Raw genomic sequence first — 26393 nt, 5'->3', positions numbered from 1 at the left:
ACAAATGCCTTAGTACAATTTATTTTCTTTTAAGAAGTACATGGAGGCAGCATTTGGTCACCTAACTTTCCTGCCAGGTGCCCTTCCTCCCTCTACAAGAATTTCACAGTAAGCTTATCTCTAAGTGCAAACTGAGTAAAATATGAAAAGCATGGCTTAAATTACTCATCTCAGGTTGAAACCAGGAAATAGCATGTCCCTGGGAGTCTAAAGAGTTTTATGAACACTCAGAACTCCAGCTGAGTGACCTGGGTATCGTCTTAGAAAGGCAGATCTTAAATGTGACATAGTAACCTAAAATGTAATCAATTCTATTCTACCCTGTCTGAAATAAGTTTGTGTAGATAGAAAAAGAAGGAAGAGTATGAAGCTCACAAAAGGGAAGTACAAAGCACAAGATGTGGACAATGTGTAGGCAACACTGTCTTGGACAGGAAGACACTGAACTTGACAAACTCAGAACTAGTCACCAGAGAAGTATGCTTGATCCTACCCAGGAGTGGGTCATGAAACCAGAGTTATCATCCTTCATCTTTGGCTCGGATTCCCAAAGTCACTTTATGAGTATTATTTTGTATTCTCACAAATAATACCAAAATACCGGAAGCACATACCTGAGCTGCAAAGTTAATATTTTGTGACTATTCCACTTAAATTTTGAGATATTCCTTTGTAATTTTAATTGACTAACATCATGATATTGTGTTGTATTCTTCAGGAAAAGATGTATCATTTTAGAGCTGAGGACATTAAGAAAATTTGATCAGCTTACTCTGGACCAAATCCAGTGGTGAATCAGTCAGGGCTGGACTTTTCCTGTTTCTGTAAAGCATATTTCCTTCAACTAAAAATGTTATGGGTAAGCCAGTCACAAAAGGACAACTACTATATGACCCCACTTATATGAAGTACTTGGAGTAGTCAAATTCATAGAGACAGAAAGTAGAATGGAAGTTCCAGGGACTGGGGCAGGGGGAACAGAGCATCATTGTTTAATGAGTACAGGGTTTTAGTTTGGGAAGATGACAAAGTCCTGGAGAAGAATGGTGGTGATGGTTGTATGTTCATATTACGCGCAATTTATTCATATTGTTGTACCAATATATTCATATTGTTGTACTTAATGCCACTAAACTGTACACACAAAATGATTAAATGATGAATTTTTTGTTCTGTGTATATTGAAATAAAAAAAAGTTATGGGGAAAAAAATCATCTCTCTCTCTCTTTTTTTTTTTTACTTTTCATTTGCTTTTATTTAACACAGTTCTCAAAACATTTGAGTGAAACTGGGCCTCCTCTGGTATGCAAAGGACCTAAAATAATATTTAAAAAATGAACAGGCAGTCTTCAGTTCATCCACAAAACAGTAGTGTTTCTTTCTCCAAATTCTGAAGCATCCAGTTTCTTTCATGTAGTCTAAAAGCTAGAACAAGAGTACATTTGTGGTGGAATGTATTGTCACTTGCTGATAACCAGTTGAAATACCATCATTGAGAAATAACCTTTTAAAGCCATACATTGTGCCACTCTTTCCCTGCTATATAATACAGATTACATAAACATTGACAAATTCACACTAATATAAGGATTAAGCATTTGCTGTATTGAAAGATCATTAGTTCTAATACTAGCAGTACTGAGTTACAGAGCATAATTTTTAATATTTAGTTATATTAAGTAGGGTAAGTTCCATGGACTAAAGGAAAATGAACATTTTTGTCTTCAAATTTACTATTGACACCCTAGTCTGAACAATTCTGCTAAGCACTGATGTTAGAAAGAAAAGTAAAAATCAAACTTTACTGTTGCTTTTTGCCATTTGGTAGCATTTTACCCACAGGCTTCGATCTTCAGAATATACCCTGGATTCAGTAGAAAAACCCTTTAAATGAAGTTTTGTACAATAAAAACTTCTCAGCAGTCAAAATTTAGACTGTAAAAAAATACATGCAAAACATACTTTTCTGAAAACACTTAACTTGGAACAAAGCACCAAACTACACAAATGCAGAATGAGAACAGCATTTCAAATCCACCAAAAGTAGTCATTATAAAAGGTGTAAAAGTCATCTAACTTCACCAGGCACTGTTCACTTTTTAAACAGGAGACAATAAAAAATATTGTCCACAAACAATATCCAAACTCTAAGGTAGATTTCAGAAAGCCTTCCATTTCATGCTTGAACAGCGACGAGGTGAATATGATCGAGATCTGGAACGTGATCTACATCCTCTACGACTATAGTAAGGAGAAGGTGGCCGCCTTCTGTCAATCTGATCCCTGTCTTGAGCAGCTCTCCATCCTCCTCCTCCTCTGTATGATCGGCTATAGTAGTCCCGATCATCATAGCCTTGATTGTATCCTCTGTCGTAGTAATCACGGCGGCGTGAGCTGCCATAGGTAGGTCTCCCCATATAAATTCCTAGTGTTGGGGTATGTGGTCTTTTTGTTATAGAGAAATCAACTCTGATTCTACGTCCATCAAGTTCCATTCCATTGGCATACTCTTTTGCTTCCTTGGCATCGTCTACATTTTCAAAGTATACAAAGGCAAATCCTCTTGAACGTCTAGATTGCTGGTCATATACGATAGACACATCAGCAATGGGGCCATATTTAGAGAATACTTCTCTTAGATCTCTTTCTGTAGTGTACAAGCTCAATCCAAATACTCCAAGACAACAGTTGGGATCAGGATTTGCCTCCGTTGCAGGATTGATCACCGGCACCGGTCGAGGCGTGTGCGGGAGGCAACCAGTGGATGTCTCTCTCTCACATCGATGTTTTTCTCCCTCTGTCTCTCCCCCTCCCTTCTACCCTCTCCGATTCCCGACATGATGTCTGCGAGTAGACATGGGAGAATGACTGTGGCTAGGACGCCTCCGATAATCTCGACTATAAGACCTGCTACGGGATCGTCCATGGGAGCGAGACCGAGATCGTGATCTTGTATAATGCCTCCGAGAACTTCTTCTGAATCTAGACCTGGATTCAGATCTGGACCTGGACTTTGATCTGGAACGTCTGGAATCTTCTTTGGAGCGAGACCTTGCAGGGGTATGCCTTGCAGATTTCCCAGATCCACGAGCACTTCCACTTCTGGCAGCAGAACGGGATTCCCGCTCGCCGTGGTTCTGCTCGCAGCTCTGGCTAATGACTCCGAGCTGCTGCTGCCTCCGCCGCTCGGCTCGATGTGCTTCAACCGAAGCTGCCAACCTCTTTGCACCTTCTTTGCAGGGGTTCGGCCGCAGCCTGTCAGCGCCCACAAGTTTCCATGCTGCTGAGAACCCAACCGCTCCCAAAATCTTCTCTTTTAGAAGAAGTAAGAGAAAATCACCAACAAACAGTAAGACCCTTGGCAAGTCGTTTCATGAGCTTTGACCTGCCGCTCTATAAAATCGCTTTAGACTTGAAGTACATAATCTCTAACAGGCCTTGAAATTCTTCAATTATATAGTTGCACAATTATGAAACATTACCTAAAGTAGGGGTCAGCAAATTTTATCTGTAATGGGTTAGATGGTAAAAATTTTAGGCTTTATGGACCATAGTTCCAACTATTCAACTCTGCCCATATGGGGCAAAAGCTATCAAAAACTGTATATAAAGGAACGTATGTAGCTGTGTTCTAAGAAACTTTATTTAAGAAACAGACAGTGAACCAGATTTGGCCCTTGGGATAGTTTGCCAGTCCCTGACCTGGAGATGATCTCTGTGAACAAGCATAGACAATAGCAATTAGAAGCTTCCTGTAGCCCAGGGTCAATCACTTCTACAATTCCAATAGCTTAACTACCAAAAGAGGGTGGTATCCTCTTCCTCCACACCATCACCATCATCAAATGGCTCAGAGAATTAGAAACCATCTTTGATTCTTCATTGTAAAGATCTGCCACGATCTTTTTTAAAAAAAATATATTTTATTGATTTTTTTAATAAAGGGAGGAAGGGAGAGGGATAGAGAGTCAGAAACATCGATGAGAGAGAAACATCAATCAGCTGCCTCCTGCACACTCCCTACTGGGGATGTGCCTGCAACCAAGGTACATGCCCTTGACCGAAATTGAACCTGGGACCCTTGAGTCCGAAGGCCGACGCTCTATCCACTGAGCCAAACCGGCTAGGGCTGCCACAATCTTATCTTTCTCCTATGTCACAATGGAGACAGTCTACCAACAAAGAGAAAGGGAGTATTAAACCAAAACATTCTCTCCTGTTTGTCAAGGAGTAGGCTTTGTCTCTGCCTTCAAGACACCAAACAGTCTTAGTGGCATTTAAAGAGAAAGTGTTTTCCCATTCTACCTGAGATTCTAGAATTGTGGTCTAGAGAAAACACAGGGCTTCAAGGGATAAGCTACCTGCTCACTTAGAGATAGCGCTGCACACTGGCCTGGCCTGGGAAGTCAGGCTGGAGGCATGTGTATGTCCGCTCCAGCCTCACTGTGGCCATTCTCAGCAGCCTCACTGCGTCCTGGGCTGAGAAGAGGCCCTGGAGGACAGAGTGGTGAGAACTCACCATCTCCTCTCCTCTGAAGGATCGCAGCTGCAACAAGAGAGGACACACTTGTAATAAGAAAGCTGCAGCTATGAGAACTAGACGTGACCTGACAAACTAAGGAGACAAAAAGGATGCTTTTAATTCTCTGATGCTTGAAAGGAATTTATGCAATCAAAGACAATTGATGTGACAATATTCTCCCCTTTTAGATTTTTGGATGACTGTTTTATGCAAATCAAGAATAATCTGTGAAGAAGATAAAAGAGTTTCCAAGTAGACTTTTCATACAAGTGATCAGACTGAGGTCCATTCACTACCTATATTGTTGAGTTACAAATGAGGAGCTTTTGATATTCAGCATTTTGATTTACTAACTTAAGAACACTGCAGAAAAAAATCCAAGGGAGAGAGGTAATTACATGTATTAACTTATTTTTTAAAAAAATAAGGTTTGTCAAGAATTGTTCTTGATTTAAACAATTTATAATGATATTTCACTTCCTAAAAAATTTAGAAGGATGATGCTTATCACATATACTGACAAGGGAGTTAATTGGAAGTTGATGATTATAAATTAGTAGATCACCATTTCCTTTACAGTATTTCCCGAACAATTTATTCTTTAATCCCTTTTACCAACGAAGTCTAAAAGTTTTAAGTGGGGTGCTCATTTCTACCAGAAAAGGAAATAATTTTTGTAATTAGAAACTGAACTTACAAGCAAAGGCATGAGTACCTGATTGAACACTGTGCTATACACTGAGTGGCCAGATTATTATGATCTCTGAACGCATAATAATCTGGCCACTCAGTGTGTGAGAGAGTGTGTGTGTGTGTGTGTGTGTGTGTGTGTGTATTAGAGGCCCGGTGCATGAATTTGTGCATGGGTGGGGTCTGGCCAGCCTGGCCAGGGGGAGGGGACATGGGCGGTTGGCTGGCCTGCCTGCTAGTCGAACTCTTGGTGGAGGGGACAATTTGCATATTAGCCTTTTATTATATAGGATATACACTGAGTGGCCAGATTATTATGCATTCAGAGATCATAATAATCTGGCCACTCGGTGTATAAGTTAATTCACTTTAGAAGTATCAAATAATAAACTAGTCATTAATAACATTGAATATGTATAAGACAGCTTTTAAAAGTTGACATTTTTAATACCCATACTCAACAACAATGTGAATGTTTCACACACCTGTATTCTGATTAAGTTCATTGTTTCAATATGCCACATTAAACACACATACTTCACACACATGTTTATTACATGTTACATATTGCACAGATTTATTCTACATGCCTGTTATGGGTTGTGTCCCCCCCCCCCAAAAAAAAAAATGTTGTTGAAGTCCTAACCCCTGGTACCTGTGATAGTGACCTAATTTGGAGATAAGGTCTTTGACAGTATAAGTAAGTTATAATGAGGTCAGACTAGCGTATTTGGGCTCTTCATCTAATAGGACTAGTGTCCTTGTAAAAACAGGAGACAGACAGCCAGGGAGAATGCCATGTGAAGACACAGATGCACAGAGAGAAGATGCCCTAGATGACAGGGCAGGGATGGAGCAGCAGCAGTAGCAGCAGAACTGCACGCTGAAGTGGGGGAGTACCCTTTACACTGCACGTAATTCTATATATTCTTTTGAATCAGTTCAGAGGAACCTGATATCCATGAATACTTACACTATCTGGCATAGAACTAATATGTGCTATGTTTAGCTGAACAGTTACAGAGATGACTGGTACATATATGCATAAATGTATAGTACATATATACATATATATCCATGCATATGACAGTATATTTTCAAGACCACATGTACTAAGAACTAGAGAGATATATGTTGGAGGGGGGTTGGGGTTTTTTTGGTTAATCCTCACCCAAAGACATTTTTTCCATTGATTTTTAGAGAGAGGAAGGGAGGGAGGGAGGAAAATAGAGAGGGAGGGAGAGAGAAACATCAATGTGAGAGAGATACATTGATTGGCTGCCTCCTGCACCCACCCCGACTGGGGCAGACATGGAACTAACAACCCAGGTATGTGTAACCCAGGTATGTGTAACCCAGGTATGTGCCCTTGACTGGGAATGGAACTCTAGGCCCTTTGATGCACTGGCTGATGCTCTAACCTCTGAGCAACAGTGGTCAGTGCAGAGAGATATGTTTCAACAGTACAGCCACACTCACTTTTCTGTTTATAAGACACAGACATCAAGACTTAATTAACAATTAATGTCAGTAAATGCATGGCATTATCTTTGGAGCGCTATACCAGAACTGTTAGCATTTATAAGTCCTGACCCTTGAAACCATTTAAATGGTACATATGGACACTCCATACCGTATATGGAAACATCTATAGTATTCAGACTCAAAGTGTAGACAAGCAGACCTTAGGAAGTAAAACTTACTGTGATAAACAAAAAAATGTGTTTGGTAATGTTATCCGTTGAAGATGCTGTTTCTTCATGTATTATAATGCTTGTGCTATAAAAATGGTCATACAACTTCCACCATGAAGATAGGACTGAGGTACAACTTACTCATATCTTTACAAAGACAAAAGCTTACTAAAAATTCAAACCTTCTACTGGATGAATACGAGTTCCTTTCAGCTCAAAATCGCATAGTTTAAAAAAAAAAAAGCTTCGAGGAAAGGTCTGAAAAGAATTCCTGTTTTTATATGGAGAGTTGCCACCCATTTTCTTATCCACACAGAGGGTAAACACAACGGAATTAGCATGCACCTGTTATCTAAGGCAGGCACCACCATTCTTACGGGGAGAGTCATCGTTATTTTCCACTTCCGTCCATTCAGGTTCAGTTCTCTATCTCATCCCTGTCAGCACAGCAGTCTCTGGGCACAAAATATAAGATGTTAACCAAGAAACAAGAAGGCAAGCAAACAAACTTCCAGTTACTTCTGGCCCAATAACTCACTTCCTCTCACTGACCAGCATGCGAGTTCTCTGTGGCTATTAAGAAACACTGCTAATTACATTGACCAAATCATTCCTGAATGACTGTCAAGCATGATCATTCTTAGAATCTGTGAAATGGAGACGTGAAAACAGACCTCAACACATCACCCTGTCCACGTTCCTGTCCCCTCCTGTGGAGTCCGGAAGTGGTGGTGACACCTCTAAATTCCTGTCTTCAGCTCCATCCAGGTAAAAGGCACCGCCACAAAGCCTCCTGAAGATCCAGCCCATGAAGTTTCCAACAAATGGAAACCCGCCCTCCATATCAAAGTCGGCTTCCTAAAGCAAAGCTGCCTCTGCTCCCTTCCCTTGCCTCGTAATGAGGATGTGAGGACCTCTAGCAAGTACCCAGCTCTGTGCTAAGAGATTTACGTGATTCTTGTTTCTTTTTTTTCCCTACTGCAACCCTGCGAGACAAATAAAATCCTTGTCCTCGCTTTACACACGAGGAAACCATGCCACAGAGAGCTTGTATGACAACCTAGATCACGCAGCTCATGAGGAATGGAGGCAGGAGTGGAACCCAGCGAAGTGGCTCCAGGACGGTCCCTGTCTGTCCCACCGCCTTCCAGACCACTTTGATCTGCGGCAATGCCCCCGGGGCCTGGCACCTTATTGCCACTCTTTCCAACTCAGAACCTCTGCTCCACAACTAGACCAGGCTCCTCACGGTCCCGCAAACTCAAGGTGAACACCAACCTCTAGCCTTTGCTTATACTGCTTCCCAAGGAGTGGAATGCCTTCCCTCCTCATCATTAACACCCATTATTATACAATTCCACATCTTCCCAACCTGTTCCTCCTTCCAGCCTTTTCCCCTCCTCTGAGTCTTTCCTGCGGGAGATGAGTGCGCCTGCTGTTTAACCAGCACAGTGTCAGTATTGGTGTTTCATGCTCTCTATCAGTGCAGGCGGCAAACGACCTGAAGGCAGGGACAGAGAGGGCTCCGCACACGTCAGTAACTGCGGCCTGAATTTAGAGTATCCCCTATGGCCACACGGTAAGTAAAATTAATGCGGCGAACCGTCATGGAGTGACCCTCAGTCTAAGACATCATCTCAAGACTCTCCGGGTAAAATTAACGGCGCACATAACTTCCAGAACACTCTGCAACCTCCCACCCAATCCCCCCAGTTAAGCACGTCAACTAAGTGGGCACTTCTATGTTTGGATATAGCCAGTCAGCCTGTGCGCATGTGTTCAAATGCAGCCCTGGAAATGTAATGTGGAGTCAAAATGTTGTTTTGAAAAAGCTAGTAAGATGGGGAATGAAAAAGAAAATGTGCCCAGTTGCCATTCCTTTTTGCTTTGGATCATTTATTTAGCGAACGCTTCCTAGTACCTACATGTTAAACACTGTGTGGGGCACTGTGAAGGATGCCACCATAGTCCTCCCGAGGTGTGTGCGCATGTGTGTGCATGTGTGTGCCTGTGTGTGCACCTGTGTGTGAAGCAGCTCGCCTGTCTGAGAATTTTTAAATGTCAGAATGATATTCTTGTACATCAGAAACAGAGAATAGAGGAAACTTGCTCTCTTACTACTATGGCCAGATTTTGCACACAGTTTTGAGAGGTTATAAAGATACGTAGAGATCTGGGTCCGAATCTGAAACATTTCTGATTTTCAGTGACTTTTTTTAAAGAGAGAACAGCAGAAAGCAGGTGTGGTCTAACTGGTACCAGGTTCCTAGCACTCAAGGCACTGAGACAGCCTTTCTGTTTCCACAGAGGCCTGGCCCCCCGCCATGGCCACACTCCTGAGTACCTAACAGTGGCCTGCACAGACCAAGCCAGACCAAGGTGTGGCCTGAGTTCCCCCGACCTAACACCGGCCCCGTGCTTCTATAGCAACCATGGAACCTCTGTGGGGCAATCAGCTAACAATTGCCCCAATGTATAGCAACCATGGAACCTCTATGGGGCAATCAGCAATCAGTTCCCCCGACCTACCACCGGCCACACCTAACACCGACCAAGGTGTGGCCTGCACAGACCAAGGTGTGGCCTGAGTTCCCCCGACCTAACACCGGCCCCGTGCTTCTATAGCAACCATGGAACCTCTGTGGGGCAATCAGCTCTCACCAGGCCAGGCCCATTATTGCAGTTTGATATGAGAAATCTTCAGGTGGCATCTTCTAACAAAGAAAACATAGAAGGCATCTCCTTGTTTATGCATCTAACTAGGAGATTTCCAGGGGAGGTTTTAGAAGGAATGTTTTCATAGCGTATGTAACACACACATCACTCGGAGAGGGAGAATAAAACCCCTCCTAACTCCACACAGTTCCATGAGCACTAGGCATGTGCCGCGATCAAGAAAGGGATCACAAGAGCTCCGCGCTCCCTGGCAGAGAAGGGCTGTAGAGTCTTTGCAGAAAGGGGAAGGGTGCCGAGCACCCCTCGGCAGGGAGGTGGGGCCAGGGCAGCTGGAAGGAAGGGGAGCCGAGAAAGCACTGGGGCACGGAAAGCTGTGAATCGTTCATTCCTAAGTCAGACACTGCCCACGCTTGACTCAAGTTTAATACTATTATCAGCTATCTATCTTGATGCTAGAAACCGCAAAACATACAAACGGTAGAGATTAAAACAAACACACACAAACAGAGCCTTCATTTTGGAAATCTTCCAGATGCAGTTAAATGAGTTGGTGTGTGCACCACTGGCTGGTTCCACACGCCTTCACTCTCCAGGGCTCACTAGTAGCTGCTGAACTAGGATGGTTACATCATTTTACCTCAACAGCTGTCTCAGTCAGTCCAGGCTGCTGTAACAAAACGTCATACGCTGGGGGAGGGGGAGCTTACGGACCACAGAAATTGATTTCTCACAGTCCTGGAGGCTGGAAGTCCTATATCAGGGTGCCAGCACGGTTGGGTGGTCGTGAGAACCCTCTTCCAAACTGCAGATAGCAGACTACTGTTGTAACCTCATGTGGCCAAGAGCAGAGTAGATGTAGCAAGGTCTCTAGTCCCTTTCATGAGGACGCCACCCTTATGACTATCTACTCCTAATGACCTCCTAAAGGCCCATTTCCTAAGGACAGCATACAAGGTAGCAGGATTTCAACATGAATTTGGGAGGGACACAAACATTCAGTCCATAACATCAGGTATCCTCTGATTTCTTTATATATATATGCTTTCAGAGAGGGAGAGAGAGAAAGAAACACCAATGATGAGAGAATCATTGATTGGCTGTCTCCTGCATGTCCCTGACTGGGATCGAGCTTGCAACCCAGGCATGTGCCCTGACCAGGAATCGAACCGTGACCTGCTGGTTCATAGGTCGATGCTCAACCACTGAGCCATGCCAGCTGGGTGGGTATCCTCTGATTTCTAATGTGTCCTCTGAGACCTCCACAGAAGGATTCCCTTGATTGTAAAGTTTTCTTCTATAAGACCCCATCCATTTTTAATAGAACGAAGTAAGGGAACATGTAAAAGTCAAATGACAGATGGGTAAGGGAAATTATGTAAGGAAATAAAAAGGATTACTGATTAAAATGTAAACAGATTAAATAAGATCACCAAGCAATGCAAAACACCATGTACATTTGGAATTTTTATGAATGTAGTGGTCGCAAACTGCAGATGCCGGCATGCCAGCAACAATCTGTCTAGAAATGGCTTTAAAAGGGAAAGAGAAAATTATTTGCCCAAAAGCAACTGAAATCTGCCAATGACAGAAAGCTCGTAATTCCCACAGAGCAAAAACATTGAACATTTATTTTTTGATGAAGAGAGCTCAAATTGCCTGTCTTCCCCCACTCCCACTCCCCCCCCCCCCGCCCCGCACCCCCACCTTGCCCAGATATCACTAAAGCTCGGTCTGACCAATGGAGAGTGCTAGTAGAGACGCATCCTCTGCTCTGGGTGTCACTATTTCCCCTGGTCCCAGGGGTCAGGACCTGGAGGCAGAAAGGTCAGGATTTCTAGGAAAATGTAAAAACAAGCCTGAGGGAGGGGAATACAACCCACCTCATTATCATGATTTCTGAGAATTAAGTAGCTGGGTGTGGCTATTCTCTCCCCCCTGCCTACCAGAACTCATATACTTCAAAAGATGAGTCTCTTCTATGTAAATGAGGCAAAATTTTCATCCTAATAAAGCAAGACAGGTTTTAAGTCTTCCAGATCAGCCTGCAGACTCTACATCTTTGCTACTTCAGCTGCAGTCCACAGGCCATCAGCATCAGTACCACCAGGGAGCTTGATAGGATGCAGAAACTGGGGCTCCAGGTGATTCATACACAATTAAAATTTCAGAAGCATTGTGAACGTACAAAAAATATTTCTTACTCCTGGGATTAGACATTTCTCTCCCCAGATGCTAGGGATCAGTTAAGTTAGATAGGCCAATCTGACAATCTGGTGCTATCATTCATAGCATCAAAATGAATGATAGTTAGGGATTATAACACACTGATTTTAAAGAAAAGAATCCATGAGTCATTATTTATAACTAGTGACCCGGTGCACGAAATTCGTGCACATTAAAAGGGGGTTTATTAGAGGAAATAATTAAATATTGCTATTTGCCCTTTCTCTATAATAGAAGTGTCAGAGATGAAAGAAAATTATTAAAATGTATATGAAAACCTTCCTCCTGTCAGAGTCTGGGGCTCACCACGTGACCCAGAGTCAAGTCCCCGCCCACCCACATGCACCTCAAAATTGTGTGAGACCCAGACCCGACAGTCCCCCCCGCATTGGGCTAGATCCAGACCCGGCCAGTCCCACCCTTGTCAAGCCCTGCCAGGCAGGGGGTGTAGCCCTGGCGCCAGGACGGGGGGCTTGGCCTGAGGTTCCCAGCCCAGACCAGGGCCGGGGGCGTGCCTTTAGGTCCTCTGTCAAGCCCCGCTGGGTGGGGGGCACGGCCTGAGATCCCCTGTCAAGCCCCACTGGGTGGGGGGCATGGCCTGAGGTCCTCTGTCAAGCCCCACCTGGTGGGGGGTGTGGCCTGAGTTCCCCCGACCCAGCACTGGGGGTGCACCTTGAGGTCCTCTGTCAAGCCCCGCTGGGTGGGGGGCATGGCCTAAGGTACCCTGTCAAGCCCAGCCAGGCAGGGGAGCACAGACTCAGGTCCCCTGGCCTGGTGCTGGGGCAGAGGGGCGCAGCCTGAGGTCCCCCATCAAGCCCCACCAGGCGGGGGGGGGGGGGTCTGAGGTCCCCAGGTCTGGCACTGGGGCAGGGGGAGCAGCCTGAGGTCCCTTAGCCCAGCACCAGGACGGGAAGCACACCTTGAGGTCCCCTGTCAAGCCCCGCCGGGTGGGGGGCATGGCCTGAGGTCCCCTGTCAAGCCCCATGGGGTTGGCGGAGGTCGTAGCCTCAGGTCCCTGCTGATTGCTCGTTAAAGCTCCTTATGGGAACTTGGCCTCAGCTATGGGTGCAGCCATCTTTGTGATGGAGTGATGGTCAATTAGCATATCCCCTCTTTCTTAGATAGAATAAGGAAATAAACAAATGGGTAAAGCAAAAGCTCTTCTTTTTTCTTAAATTTTTTTAAAATTGATTTCAGAGAGGAAGGGAGATATGTTTTTATTGACTTCAGAGAGAGATAGAAACATGGATGAGAGAGAATCACTGATTGGCTATCTCCTACACACCCCACACTGGGGATTGATCCCGCAACCAGGCATGTGCCCTTGACCAGAATTGAACCTGGGACCCTTCAGTCCACAGGCCGAAGCTCTATCCATGAGCCAAACCAGGTAGGGCAGCAAAAGCTCTTCTTTATAAGAGAATGCCAACTTACCTATAATAATAAAAGCGTAATATGCTAATTAGACTAGACAGCCGAACGACCTTCCAGACGTCCTTCTGGACAAAGCCAGGGCTATGAGGGCCGAGGCAAGTCATTGCAGCTGCAAGGGCCGAGCCCCTTGCACGAATTTTGTGCATCAGGCCTCTAGTATATATATAAAGAACGCAAGTTAGAAAATCACCATTTTGCAACCACCATCGTTATAATGGATTCAGGCTAGAATTTCCAGAGATCCTAAAACCATCAGGTGTAAGTTTGTTGGGGAGTAGGACAGTTACATAGCTTTGTAGCTGTCCTACTATCTCTCAACAGACTATTTCTAAATTACAAAGGGGAAAAGGGACTTTTCCAGTGAAGAAATCCGTTGGATACTACCTAAACCAAGTGACCAAATTCAATGTCATTAGTGATGTGAGCAGACATCATGTACCTGCTGAGGTGATGCACTTAGAAGGTTGGGATATCACTTAGGTGGTATTTCTGCCCAAAATGCATACCCTAACTCTAATCATGAGGAAATATAAAATAAGCCCACATTGGGAAACTTTTTATAAAACAAATGTCCTATATTTTTAAAAAATGTTAATGTCATGAAAGGCAGACAGAAAGATTAAAGAGGCTTGACAACTAAATATGGTGTGTGATCCTAGACTGTTTCCTGGATTGAGACTTCCTCCCGGTGGTTATATGTACATTGTTGTTAGAAAGGGCGTCATTAAGGCAGGTCTGACATTAGATAATACTATTGTATCAAGGCTATCCTTCCTGAGTATGGTAACTGTATCTCCTTTTTAGATGATACAAACTGAAGAACCTAGGAGGTGAAGAGTCATAGCTGCAACCTTTTTTATTTTTTTTATTTTTTATTTTTTATTTATTTATTTTTAAAAATATATTTTATTGATTTTTCACAGAGAGGAAGGGAGAGGGATAGAGAGCCAGAAACATTGATGAGAGAGAGACATCAACCAGCTGCTTCCTGCACACCCCCCACCAGGAGATGTGCCCGCAACCAATGTACATGCCCTTGACCGGAATCGAACCTGGGACCTTCCAGTCCGCAGACCGATGCTCTATCCACTGAGCCAAACCGGTTTCGGCGCTGCAACCTTTTTTAAAAAAAAATCCTCACCTGAGAATATGTTTTATTGAATTGAGAGAGAAAGGAAGGGGAGAGAGGGAAATATCAATGTGAGAGAGAAGCACCCATCAGTTGCCTCCTGCATGAGCCCTGATGGGGATCGAACCAGCAATCTAGGTGTATGCCCTGACTGCGAATCAAACCTGCAACCTTTTAGTATACTGGCGACACTCCAACCAACTAAGCCACCCAGCCAGGGTTGCAATTTATACTTAAATAGTTCGGTGAGAAGGACTAGGGTTATAAACCTGTAGGACATATAATTTGATTTACCCATAAAATTTTAAGTTGTTTTATATAGATACAAATTATAAAATTTTAGATTATATGTATATACTAGAGGCCCGGTGCACAAAATTTGTGCACTTGAGGGAGGGGATCTCTCAGCCCAGCCTGTGCCCTCTCACAGTTGGACATCCTTAGCGCTGCCACAGAGGCGGGAGAGACTCCCACCACAGCCACTGCGCTCACCAGCCGTGAACCTGGCTTCTGGCTGAGCGGCACTCCCCCTATGGAAGCACACTGACCACCAGGGGGCAGCCTCCTGCATTGAGAGTCTGTCCTCTGGTGGTCAGTGTGCATCACAGCAACCTGTCATTCTGCAGTTTGGTTGATTTGCATATGAGCCTTTTATTATATAGGAGGATGTTATAACACACACACACACACACACACACACACACACACACACACAGTTTCTTAAACTTGGTGACCTACACAGTATCAAATCAATACCAAAAGTACTCATTTTCAGCAAAAGAAACACAAAGAGGAGGAAGAAATTTGAGAAAGAGAAAAAGGGCAGACCAACAGTGAATTGGGGGTGGGGGAACTTTTGCGATGACTAAGTGGCTTTATCTTCTAAGCTATCCCTCTTAGCATTTTCTGGGTTCCTACGTTTATCATCTTCTGAGGCTTTTGAGAGTGTGAATCAGGAGGTCAGGGTTCGTTTCCTGGTCAGGACAGGCACCTGGTTTCAGGCTCCATCCCCACCTAGTGGGGGGCGCGTACTGGAGGCAGCGATGGATGGTTCTCATCACTGATGTTTCTATCTCTCCCTCTCCCCTCCTCTCTGAAAACAATAACAAAATTACATATTATATATATGTATTTATATTTTAAACAAAACAAAAAAAAACCCAACATACTTTGTGAAGCAGCATTCTCTGCTAAAAACACCCCTCCCCTCAAAAACAAACAACAAAAGACCCCCCCAAAAATAGCTCTACCATTTCATATCAATTTATTCCCCATTATTTCAAGCAGGATAATTAAAAAAAACAAAAGGCAAAAAACAAAATGCTGCAGAGAATGGAAGTGTTTGGCACAGATGACTAATAAGAGAACTCAGAGGATCTGCTATGTCCCCGTGAGTCTCACAGCTTGGTGAAGTCCCGGATTACACATGCAACCACATTCAGCATTCACAGCATTTGAAACCATCTGTCTATTGTCAAGTTCTTCACGTGTCCTTGTTGTCTGATGAAGTGACAGTGAGCAGGTAGTGGTTCGGTCAGGCCAGAAATAATTTTGCTGAGGGCCCACCATGTACCAGGTACTAGGCCAGGTGCTTGGAACCCAATGTGGATTAAGCAGGCATGACTATCCTCACGGAGTTTACATTCTAGGAGAATTAAATATTAATAAAATTAAATTAATATCTATTAAGTAAATACTAGTTAAGACTACCTAAAACAGTGGAGAGCACACCTCTAACCAAAGGAGGGGAGACTAGTACAAAAAGTTTTCCAACCCTAGCCGGTTTGGCTCAGTGGATAGAGCGTCGGCCTGCGAACTGAAAGGTCCCAGGTTCGATTCCAGTCAAGGGCACATGCCCAGGTTGTGGGCTCGATCCCCAGTGGGGGACTTGCAAGAGACAGCTGTTCCATGATTCTCTCTCATCATGGATGTTTCTATCTCACTCTCTCCCTCTTCCTTCCTCTCTGAAATCAATAAAAATACTTTTTTTTTAAAAAGTTTTCCATGACAGCCTTAGGATCACATAACTTCAACAACCCGAGTGACTTGAAAGGCCACATGTTCGGTTGATTATCCAACGCTGACTCCCCTAACAAACAGCTTTCCTCCCTATTGCAAGACTTGTCAGAGTACTTTATAAGGAGTAAAGATGGACAGAAACGTATACAAATTAAAAATTATATTCACAATTCTAAAAAATGTCTTTATAAAAGCAAATAACTTCAAAACTGTCCTCTAAAATTATCACTGTCTCATTTGTAGTTGTGGTTACAGGAAATGGGACATTTTTACAATTTTTGATGTCACACTCTGTAGGTCTTGCTGAAATCATTAGGTTCACAATGAAACTTAGCCTAACACAATCAGGTTTAAAACTTTTAACGACCTGTGTTTAGAATAAAAGACCTATAAAATATATTTCCATTTTGAAATTGCAATGAAAAGCAAATGAAATTTTTAGAGAAAGTAGAAAACAATAAGAAGGAAAATTTCCATTAACTGGTAGTTGGTTTGTTGGCATACAGTTTTTAAAAAATTAAAAATATGACTCATACAAATATTAACTGGGCATGTGTCAAAAATTTGTTGAAATCATTAATGAGGAAACCAGCAGGATGATACGTCTGGTTCAGTGGATGACAGGAAAGACTGAAGTGTGTATAATCAGTGAAAAACTGAATACTGAAATAAGATTGCTAATTTAGATACAAAGTTGGTTGATGTCCTATAGTCTGTAAAACTCTATAAGCTTTGGGGGTTCTCTTCTTTACCAGACAGAAATCGCTTGCAAGTCATCAACCTACGATTAACATTTAACTACAATGAGTCTGGGTCCTAATTGAAGTAATTAGTAAGTTACATAAAGGTACATTGCCCTAGAGAATTATGTGATTCTGACGTAACACTGAAAGGACACGCGATCATTCTTGTGCCCTATTCCTTAGGATTCGGTACTTTTACATCAATACGCAACAAACACTCAGCTATACAAAACCCTCTTGCATGGGTTAGTCTCGATGGGGGCATGCTCCGGAGACCTACATTAGCCCTTAAAATGCTTCGCACCAAGGAGAACGCTGATGGCTGGTGCTGAACATCTCCCCACACACACACCAGGGCTGCAAAATCACTTGCTTCCCTGTTTATTTTTTTAATCCCATTTGGCCTCTACTCTTCTCTATCAGAAAAGCAGCTGTCTACCCTGTGTTGTTTCAAGTCATTCCCATCTATCCCCTTGTATGAATACTAACCCTGCCAACCTTTCACTGGTAACCCAAAAAATCCACTCCTCCAACATAAACACTAGTACAAGTTCTGAGTCACACTTTGATAATAAGCATCACGTGACATAGTATAAATGGCCAAGCCCTCCACCACCACCCCTTGTTCCAATAGTAAGAGGCACACTGAAAATATTTATTATGTAAGTTCAACGCCTTAACCTCTGCTAACTGAAAACCAATTAAGTCACAAGAAGGAACTTTACAAAGCCTTCTAAGGAGTCAATCTGGTAAAAACTTCTGGCTCTATATTACATCACAGCTACAGTATCCCTCATTTAGAGCTGCAATAATTAGTAATAATGATGGCTGTGATACAATGTGCCAGATACTGTGCTAAGGGCTTTATAAATCTTACCCTATTTAATCCTCACAACTAGTTTGTATGATTAGAGCCATTATTCATATGAATAGACTAAATCACAGAAGATTTAAGTTAACTTTCCCAAAATCACAATAGTGGTGGGTTTCAAATTCAGGTTATTTAGCTTCAGAGCTCACAGGCTTAACCACCGTGCTACGAGAAAACAGAAAAATTATAAAAACAGGAAGGAGAAGAAGAATACTTGTATGTCACTTTTTTTTTTATAGGCAGGCACTATTCTAAGCAATAAACGTATAAAATTTCTCACAATAACCCTATGGATTAAGTACGACTATTATTCCCAATTTATAGAAGAAAAAGCTGAGGCAAAGAGTGGTTAAGTACTCGTTCAAGGTCACAGTGCTAATAAGATGCAAAACTGGGACACAAACCTGGACAGTCTGGCTCCCAAGTCCTTGAAGCCACGCTGCTGCTTGTTGCAATTTGAAAAGCACAGTGTAAGTAAACAGTCCTAACTCTTGAGAACCTCTGAGGTTGGAAATCACCACATTAAAGCACAGAACCGTAACTAAGTGTTCATTATGATAATCAAAAATCATCAAGAACAGATTAAAAGGTTTTCATTCAGCCTTGTTAAGAAGGCAAAAAAAAGGAACACTTAAGCAAAATTTCATCCAAGATGAGCTTCTAAAAAAATAAATAAATAAATAAAAGTGTTTTTCTGGAAAACCAACTCAATACAGAAAAAATGAGGTGTTACAGTAGCTTTTACAAACCCTTCTAAAAGAAACTGTTTTTGTTCCTGCAGCTCTGGGGTTTCTCAGAATCCCTCAGGGGCTGTGGGTGGTTGAGGAGGAGGGGGAAGACAGGACCCCTGCTTCCCCTCGCCACTTTCAAGCGAACAGCTCTGTTTATATGTTTTACATGTTGGGTTTCCCCATAAACTTTCGCTTTGATGGGATCGAGGCTCCCATGAGAACTTGGTCTGAGTGGGCAGACCTTCTCGACTTATAAAGCCTCCCTCGTCCTCCCCCAGCTCCCCAAAGTGGTCCTTCACAGCCTTTCTCCTCTTGCTTCTCAGATCTCGTACCCTAGTCATTCTCCCACTTGACTCTACCTTTCCCTTCTCTACCAACACGAATCATGACCACAGCTAAAGACCAAACTCCCGCACACAGCCCGCGTTAGGTCAGATGGGGGCGCACTGAATTCGTTTCTTTTACTGGCCCTACTTTATAGAGGATCAACGGGAGCTTAATCCACCCACTGTCCAAGGACCCCTGCATGAGGGAAGTAGGATGGAAAGCTGGACTGCTCACTCCGATGGCCCCCAATTCTTAACCAGTGTGCTGTTCACCTCTCGGTCCACACCAATCCATGTTCAATGGAGACTCTGTTCCAGACTCAATCTCTTGAAAACAAAGGAACAAAAAACAAAACAAAAAACACCTTTCCTTCTGGAGCAGCCCTTCACAGAAGCACCTCAGCACTCACGAGGCCACACTCTGCCTTCAGGGCAGTATCATCCACCCAGCTGAAGCGAATGTGTATGACATCTTCTCTGTGTTCTTTCAGACACGAACGTGCGCTTGGCTCTCCAATTAGACTGTCTCCCAGAGAGAGGGACTATATCCCCTGCTCCTTCTGCAGCCTCCCTCTCCTCGCTAGTTACTTAGACAGGTTTGAGCACAGTGTAGGGAGATGCTCAATAATCAGTGTTAAGAGCGCTGGCCGGTAGTCGGGACACCTGAGTTCTAGTCCCGTTGTGGGCAAGGCCTTGTGGGAGACTGTCATTGTCTCCCACCCCGTCCTGTGTCCTCAAGGCTCACCTCCACCTGTGAACACCTGTGGCTTTACCTCTGGCTCTGGGAGCAGGCCAGGCCTGCAAAGAGAGCTAGGATGGATGGGAAAGTTGCTGGGCAAATATCCCAGCTTCCCTGCCCTGTGGGTAGGACTCTAAAGTCTGTGGACTGTCTCCCTGAGTTCCCTCCGGGGACTCAGCTCCACGTGTCCACAGCAGTAATTCTCCTGAAGATCATCTTTACTGGCTTCCTCTTCTTCCCTCCCATTTGCCCACTTCCCTGGGGGTGTGGGGGAATTCTTCTCCCTGTTTCTGGGGAACAGCTCTCAGATAGATCACTTACTCTCAAATCCTTGTCTTGGGCCTGTTGCTGGGGAAACCGAACTGAGATTTCCTCCCCTTTATGACTCCTTTTGTCCACCCATTAAACCAGAGGGCTGGATAGAGGCTCTCTATGGCCTCTTCAGGCTCTAACATCCTACGCTTTCAATGAAAAAAAGCAAATTTCAATATCAAACTAAAGCTGACAATGGAGGTTACTTCTTAACGACAACCCTGCATCCTATCTGGGAGCCGTAGCTGCACTGCACCTACATCAGTGCGGAAGAAGCGGGCGAGGTGCTGCCCCGACCTGCCCAGATCCCTCATCACACACCCTCTTCAGCACTTGCCGGGGATGCTGCTGGCCTCAGCTGTAGAGACAGATCCTTGTTGCCCAAGGTCATGCACTTTCCCAAGGTAGCCAACGTGCAACGACGGGGGGATGCTGAAGTATAGACACCTGCCAAGTAGTCATCGGCCCAAGCCAAGACTACTCTGAGGAGCAATTCCAGCTGCAGGCTCCCCATGGGGCCAACCAACGTCACCTTGGGCTTGCACACCCCTAAACTTTTCTTCTGCCTCTTGCTTCCTTCCCCCGCTTTGAAGATGACACCCTAGTAAACATCCTGAGCGCCACATCAGCGTCTGCTCCCCAGGGAACCCAACCTGTAACAATTACATTTTAACGTTTGTTTATTGTGTCATGGAAATCACAGACTCTGGAACTCTGCCGAGGAAGCCGGGCTGTTCCTTTTCATGCTGGAAGACCAGAGAGTGGCCGAGACGAGGGGGAAAGGCTACGTTTTCAACAAAATGGAAACGAGGCAGATATAAACCAGCTATGTATGAAATGCAGTTTCAGTTTCTGAACAAGAGCTAGAAATACATAAAAGGGCAGCATAGTTAGTGAAACTGAAAGCCGAGAACTCGGATGAGGCTGTCACAGAGGGTGCAGAAACAGAGAACGGTCCAGTGGAGAAGGAAAACAAGAACGGCCCTGCCGAGGAGGAGCAGACTCAACATACCAACCACACTCAGTCAAGTTCACGGGGGAGAAACACTCCATCGGGCAGAGGGCCCTTTATTCCAAGAAGCTACATCCAGTCCACAGGAGACATCAGACCGTGTATGACAAAGGCACATGCCATCCAGGCACTTCCCACTCACTCAGTTCCGGGCTGGACCATGGGACTGAAGAGGCCGGAGATTCCCATGGTGCAGCCATGAGGCGGGGCCTTTCCTGAGAACTCTCCCAACCAAACTGTAAGACAGACACCTCTCCAACCCACAGACAGACCTGCCCCCAGGAGGAATGCTGCTCTGCCAGTGGTGGTGCCCAACTGGTGGTGCCTGGCCACCTCCTGTGCGGGGCTGTGACCTCCGGGAGAGTAAGGAGTGCTAGGGGAAGGAGAGTAAGGGACCTTCAGAACAAGGTGGTCAGGAAAGGCATCCCTGACCAGGTGCCACCGGGGCAAAGACCAAAAAGAGGTAAGGAGTTCATTTGGTGGTTATCTGAAGGAAGGGTGGCCACGTAGAGAGAAATGAAAGTGCCACGGGCAGAAATGATGCTGATGCCAAGGAATAGCAAAAAAAGAACAGCAAGGAGGCCAGCGTAGCTGAGAACTGGGCGCTGAGGTCAAGGGGATGAGGACCAGGTCTGTATGACCTTCTGGAGCACTGTAAGGGCTGTGGCTTCTACTTGGAGAAGATGGGAAGGCATGGGAACATAACGGGGTAGAGTGACGTGATCTGACCCCTCTATTTCCCTTCTCCAGACTGGTTTTTCTCCATAGCATTTCTCACCATCTATTTATTGACTGTCTCAACCCATCGGAAGATAAGCTCCATGAGGGCAGACATTTTTGTCTATTCTGTTCACTGCTGTCGATTCCCCCAGTGTCTGGCACCCAGTAGATAATCAACATTTATTGAATGAATGAATGGATCACCTTGAGAGGAACCTGAAGAATTCTTTTCCTTAAAAAAAGAAAAAAAAATATAATATATATTGATTTCAGAGAGGGAGAGAGAGAGAGAGATAGAAACATCAATGCTAAGAGAGAATTATTGATTAGCTGCCTCCTGCACGACCCCCACTGGGGATAGAACCCACAACCTGGGCAAATCGAACTGTGACCTCCTGGTACATAGGTCAACACTCCACCACTGGGCCACACTGATGGGCCTGAATAATTCTTTTCTAAATGGCGATATGAATCCAGGGAAGGAGAAGAATGTTTCTTCTTCCTCGGAAGGTCTGTGCTTAAATCAATGTTGAAGCCAAAACAACGAATACCTAATTATGATCTCTTTCAGGCACCAGGAGAGGGCCTAAAACTAAACATACTTCTAATTTCTAAAACTGGATGCCTCGATGCAGGGGAAATCACAGAAGCCGCAGCAGTTTGGGAGGTATTGCATTTATGGAATTCGTTCATTAAACACATTTTGAACAACAGTGTCTTCCAAAGGCTCCACAGTGAGATTTAAAATGAAGAGGATTTCACAGATATTGCCTTTCTGAGTGCTACAGTCTGGCCATTCCCAAGGCAGGAGGGAAGAGGATGGGGAGGAGGAAGGAAGCATTTACAAACTACTCTAGTTCCCTCTTTATCAGGATGGAGAATCCCCTTTGAAAATCACTGACCTAGATGATTCTCAGAGGAGCCTTCTGGGTGCATCTTACTTAACTCATTTGCAGCATTTGTCACAAGCAATCATTCTCTCCTCCTTGATCTGCTTTCCTCGCTTGCCTCCCAGGGCATCACCCTCTCTTCCTTTGCCCCCTACTTCCTTGCCTGATCACTCCTGAGGTGCTTTGCTATTTCCTTCTTTCTTCCTAACCTCTGGATGTTGACTACCAAATGGTTCAATGCTTTGTCCTCGTCTCTCTCTCTCTACTCATTCTATTGCTGATCTCATTCAGTCCTTTGGCTTTAAATGCCATCTCTATGCTTTCAACACCCACCTCTCTCTCTCCTCACCTCCAGATTTATCTCCAACCGCTTCCACGGTGTTAGTTTTCTATGGCTGTAGTAATAAATTTTCACAAATTTAATGGCTCAACACAATGATTTCCAACCTTTTTCATCTCAGGGTGCACACACTAATTGCTAAAATTCTGCAGCACAGCAAAACATATATTTTTTGCCGATCTGACACAAAAATACAGGTATAATTTTGATTCATCCAAATCAGATGGCTATTGTGTTAGTTGTCATTGTTTTTTATTTTTATTTGACAATCTAAGGTAAAAGAGGTCAGTGCCCCTGACTAAATAGTCAGGTATTAAATATTTCAAAAATTCTTGTGGCACACCAGTGTGCCTCTTGCGGCACGCACACCAGCTGAAAATCGCTGGCTTAAGGCAATGCAAATTTATTGTCTTAACGTCCTGCAGGTCAGACATGGGTCTCACTGGGCTAAAAGCAGATGCTGGCAGGGCTGTGTTCCTTTCCTGGGACCCTAGGAGAGGATTCCTTTCTTTGCCATGCCTCTCTTCTAGAGGCCACCTTCATTCCTGGGCCCAGGGCCGCCTCCTCGATCTCCAAAAGCCGGCAATGCTGTATCCCTCTGACAATCCTCCCCGAGTTGTATTTCCCTCTGGCCAGTGCTGGAAAGATTCTTCCCTTTTAAGGATTCAGGTGGTTTATATGGGGCCCCCCCAGATAATCCAGGATAATCTCTCCATCTCAAGGTTCCTTAAATTTAATCACATCTGCAAATCCCTCTTGCTGCCTAAGATGACATATTCATAGGTTCTGGGAATCTGGGGGCCATAATTCCACTTACCATACTCTGCACCTCCAAAGGGATCTCTCACGGACACCTCATCCCTGGTACGTCCAAATTTAACTCCCATTCTCCCCTCTACCCTGGATCTCCTCCACCCACAGCTTTCCACATTTCAGTTAATGGCAACTTCATCTTCCTCGTTGTTCAGGCCCCAAACTACAGATCATCTTTGACTCCCCTCTCTCTCCTATTCCACAGCAAAGTCACAAAGAAATAGACTTGGTCTTCAAAGTATATTGTGAATCTGACAATGTTTCACCATCTCCACGACTACTGGTCTAAGCCACCACCATCCAGAGTAGAATTTCTGCTGTCCCTTCCTAATCGGCCTTCCAGTTTCCCCTCTACAGTCTGTTTACAGAACAGCCAGCATGACCCTTAAAAAAATGAAGTCAAAAGACAATGCTTTTCTGATCAAAATGCTGCAATGTCTCCCTAGCTCGTTTGGAATAAAAGCCAAAGACCTCTATGGTCTCCACTCTCCACCCAAATTGCCTTTCTGACCTCATCTCCTGCTACATGTCCCCTTGCTCTCTCCGCTCTAGCCACACTGGCCACACGCGGTCCGTCTGCCAGTCCAGGTGGACCTCACTTTAGGACTTGGCTCTCCTTGTTCTGTCTGCATGGGATACACTTCCCCAACACCCTCGGCTCATCTCCTCATCCCTCGTATTAGTTTTCTATTATTGCCGTGAGCAATTACTACAGATCCAGGGACTTGAAACAACAGCCATATTGTCTCATAGCTCTGTAGATCAGAAGTCTAGGTACAGCGTAGCTCAGCGGGTCCATGGCTCAGAGTCTACAGGGCCAAAATCACGGCGTCAGTAGGCCTGCCTTCCTGTTTGGAGGTTCTGGGGATAAACCTGCTTCCAGGCTCATTAGGTTGTTGGCTAGATTCAGTTTCTTGCAGGACAAGCCCTGTTTCCTTGCTGGCTATCAGTCAGAGGTTGGTCTTCACTCTTCCCGTGCTTTGCTCAGGTCCCACCCACCCACTTCAGTATTAGGAGGTTGAGCCTCTCCGTGTTTTGAATCACTCCAACTTCAGCCACATCTCTCTGCCCCAAACCACTACCCACACTTTTAAGGGCTCACTTGATTAGGATTGGACCACCAGGATAATCCACGATGATCCCCATATTTTAAGGTCAAAACTTTAATTAAAGCTGTAAAGCCCCTTTTACTATGGAATTTGATTTATAGGTTCAGGGGTTAGGGCATGAGCATCTTCAGGGCCTTTCTGCCCACCTCACCTACTTCCCTGACCATGGTATTTCCTCTGCAACCCAGCTCTCCACTCCCCACCCACCTTTCACTCCCCTTTTCCTGATTGCCTTTTTCATTTTTCTACTAGCTCTTACCATCTTATAACAAACCATATAACTAATATTTAATATTGTTTGTCTTCCCCTGAGAGAAAATAACTCCATTACATCAAGGAGCTTTGTTCACTGATAATCCAATGACTACCCAGTAGACACTCAAAGAGTATTTCTTGAATAAACAGATAAACCTAACCTACCCTAGAACATTCTCTAACCCTGTTTCCACAGATTTTTTTTTAGTTTCAACAGTTTGAAAACACTAATTTAAACAGATTCCTGATTGATGATGAGGAATATGGGTAAATATCAAAGACCTGATATTTTAATATGCCCCCTAGCTAAGATCAATAGTAACTATTGATCTAAATTCCCATTAATAAAGACTCACAGCAATGCATGCTGGAAAAAAATGTTTATTATTTCTACAAAAATGAGAACAATTTATTTTTATGTTATTACCCAGATATACAAGTAAAATAAATTGAGTTGTTGAGTTGATCTGGTCTCAAAATGTACAGAAAAATAAATGGAATAAAATTGTCACACAAGCCTCTACAAATGCCTGTGGGGTGGAAAAACTATCCATAGTGGCTTGAGGAAATACCAGGAGAAGAGACAGAGATTAGCTGAGGTTTAAGATGACCAATTGCCATCAGTCACGTTAGGGCTGGATAGAGGATGACAAAGTTATAAAGAAAAATAATAGAATAACTTTGGAGCCAAAGGCAGTTTAGAAATCAAATCCCAACATTATACAGAAGGGAACTGAAGCTCAGAGAGGGTAAGTGATTTGTCTAATATCACACAGCTAGTCAGAAAAAAAACAACAACTGTTACTTAAGGATCGTGACAAAAATCTGTATTTACAGATATGGACTTGTTGCCAGCAGAAAGGCAAAAATGAAGAAAAGCATATTTTAAGGGAAGAATAAATAAGGCATATTTGGAATAGGGTTCTCACACAAACTAGCAGGAACTGATGCGTAATAGTTTCTAAATCACCACCTTCTGCCTTCCGAATACCTACAACAGGAATGCAAAGGCGCACAATAATTCAGGTCTATATTTAAAACAAGAGATTGTTTATTTGGTATTTAAGGCAATCTTTCATTCACTTTTGATAACTCTTCATTATGGGGAAAAAAAAGAGATTGGTTTATTAAGGCAACACACACG

At 44.0% G+C, this 26393-nt stretch overlaps 2 protein-coding genes across 2 annotated transcripts in view; both read right to left on the bottom strand.

Annotated features, from left to right (window-relative positions):
* The window catches only part of PCGF5 (polycomb group ring finger 5), a 110666-nt gene that overhangs the window by 68291 nt on the left and 15982 nt on the right, over positions 1-26393 (bottom strand). The window lies entirely within an intron of this gene.
* Positions 1741-23959, bottom strand: LOC103300072 (transformer-2 protein homolog beta-like). The gene is given in 2 exon segments (XM_054729367.1): positions 1741-3314; positions 23890-23959. Coding segments are annotated over 2 exon segments (1224 nt in total). The 3' UTR covers positions 1741-2160.

Source organism: Eptesicus fuscus, chromosome 17 (assembly GCF_027574615.1).
Source record: "Eptesicus fuscus isolate TK198812 chromosome 17, DD_ASM_mEF_20220401, whole genome shotgun sequence".
NCBI lineage: Eukaryota > Metazoa > Chordata > Mammalia > Chiroptera > Vespertilionidae > Eptesicus > Eptesicus fuscus.
Note: the sequence above shows the minus strand (reverse complement) of the source record. Positions and strands in the feature narration are given on the sequence as shown.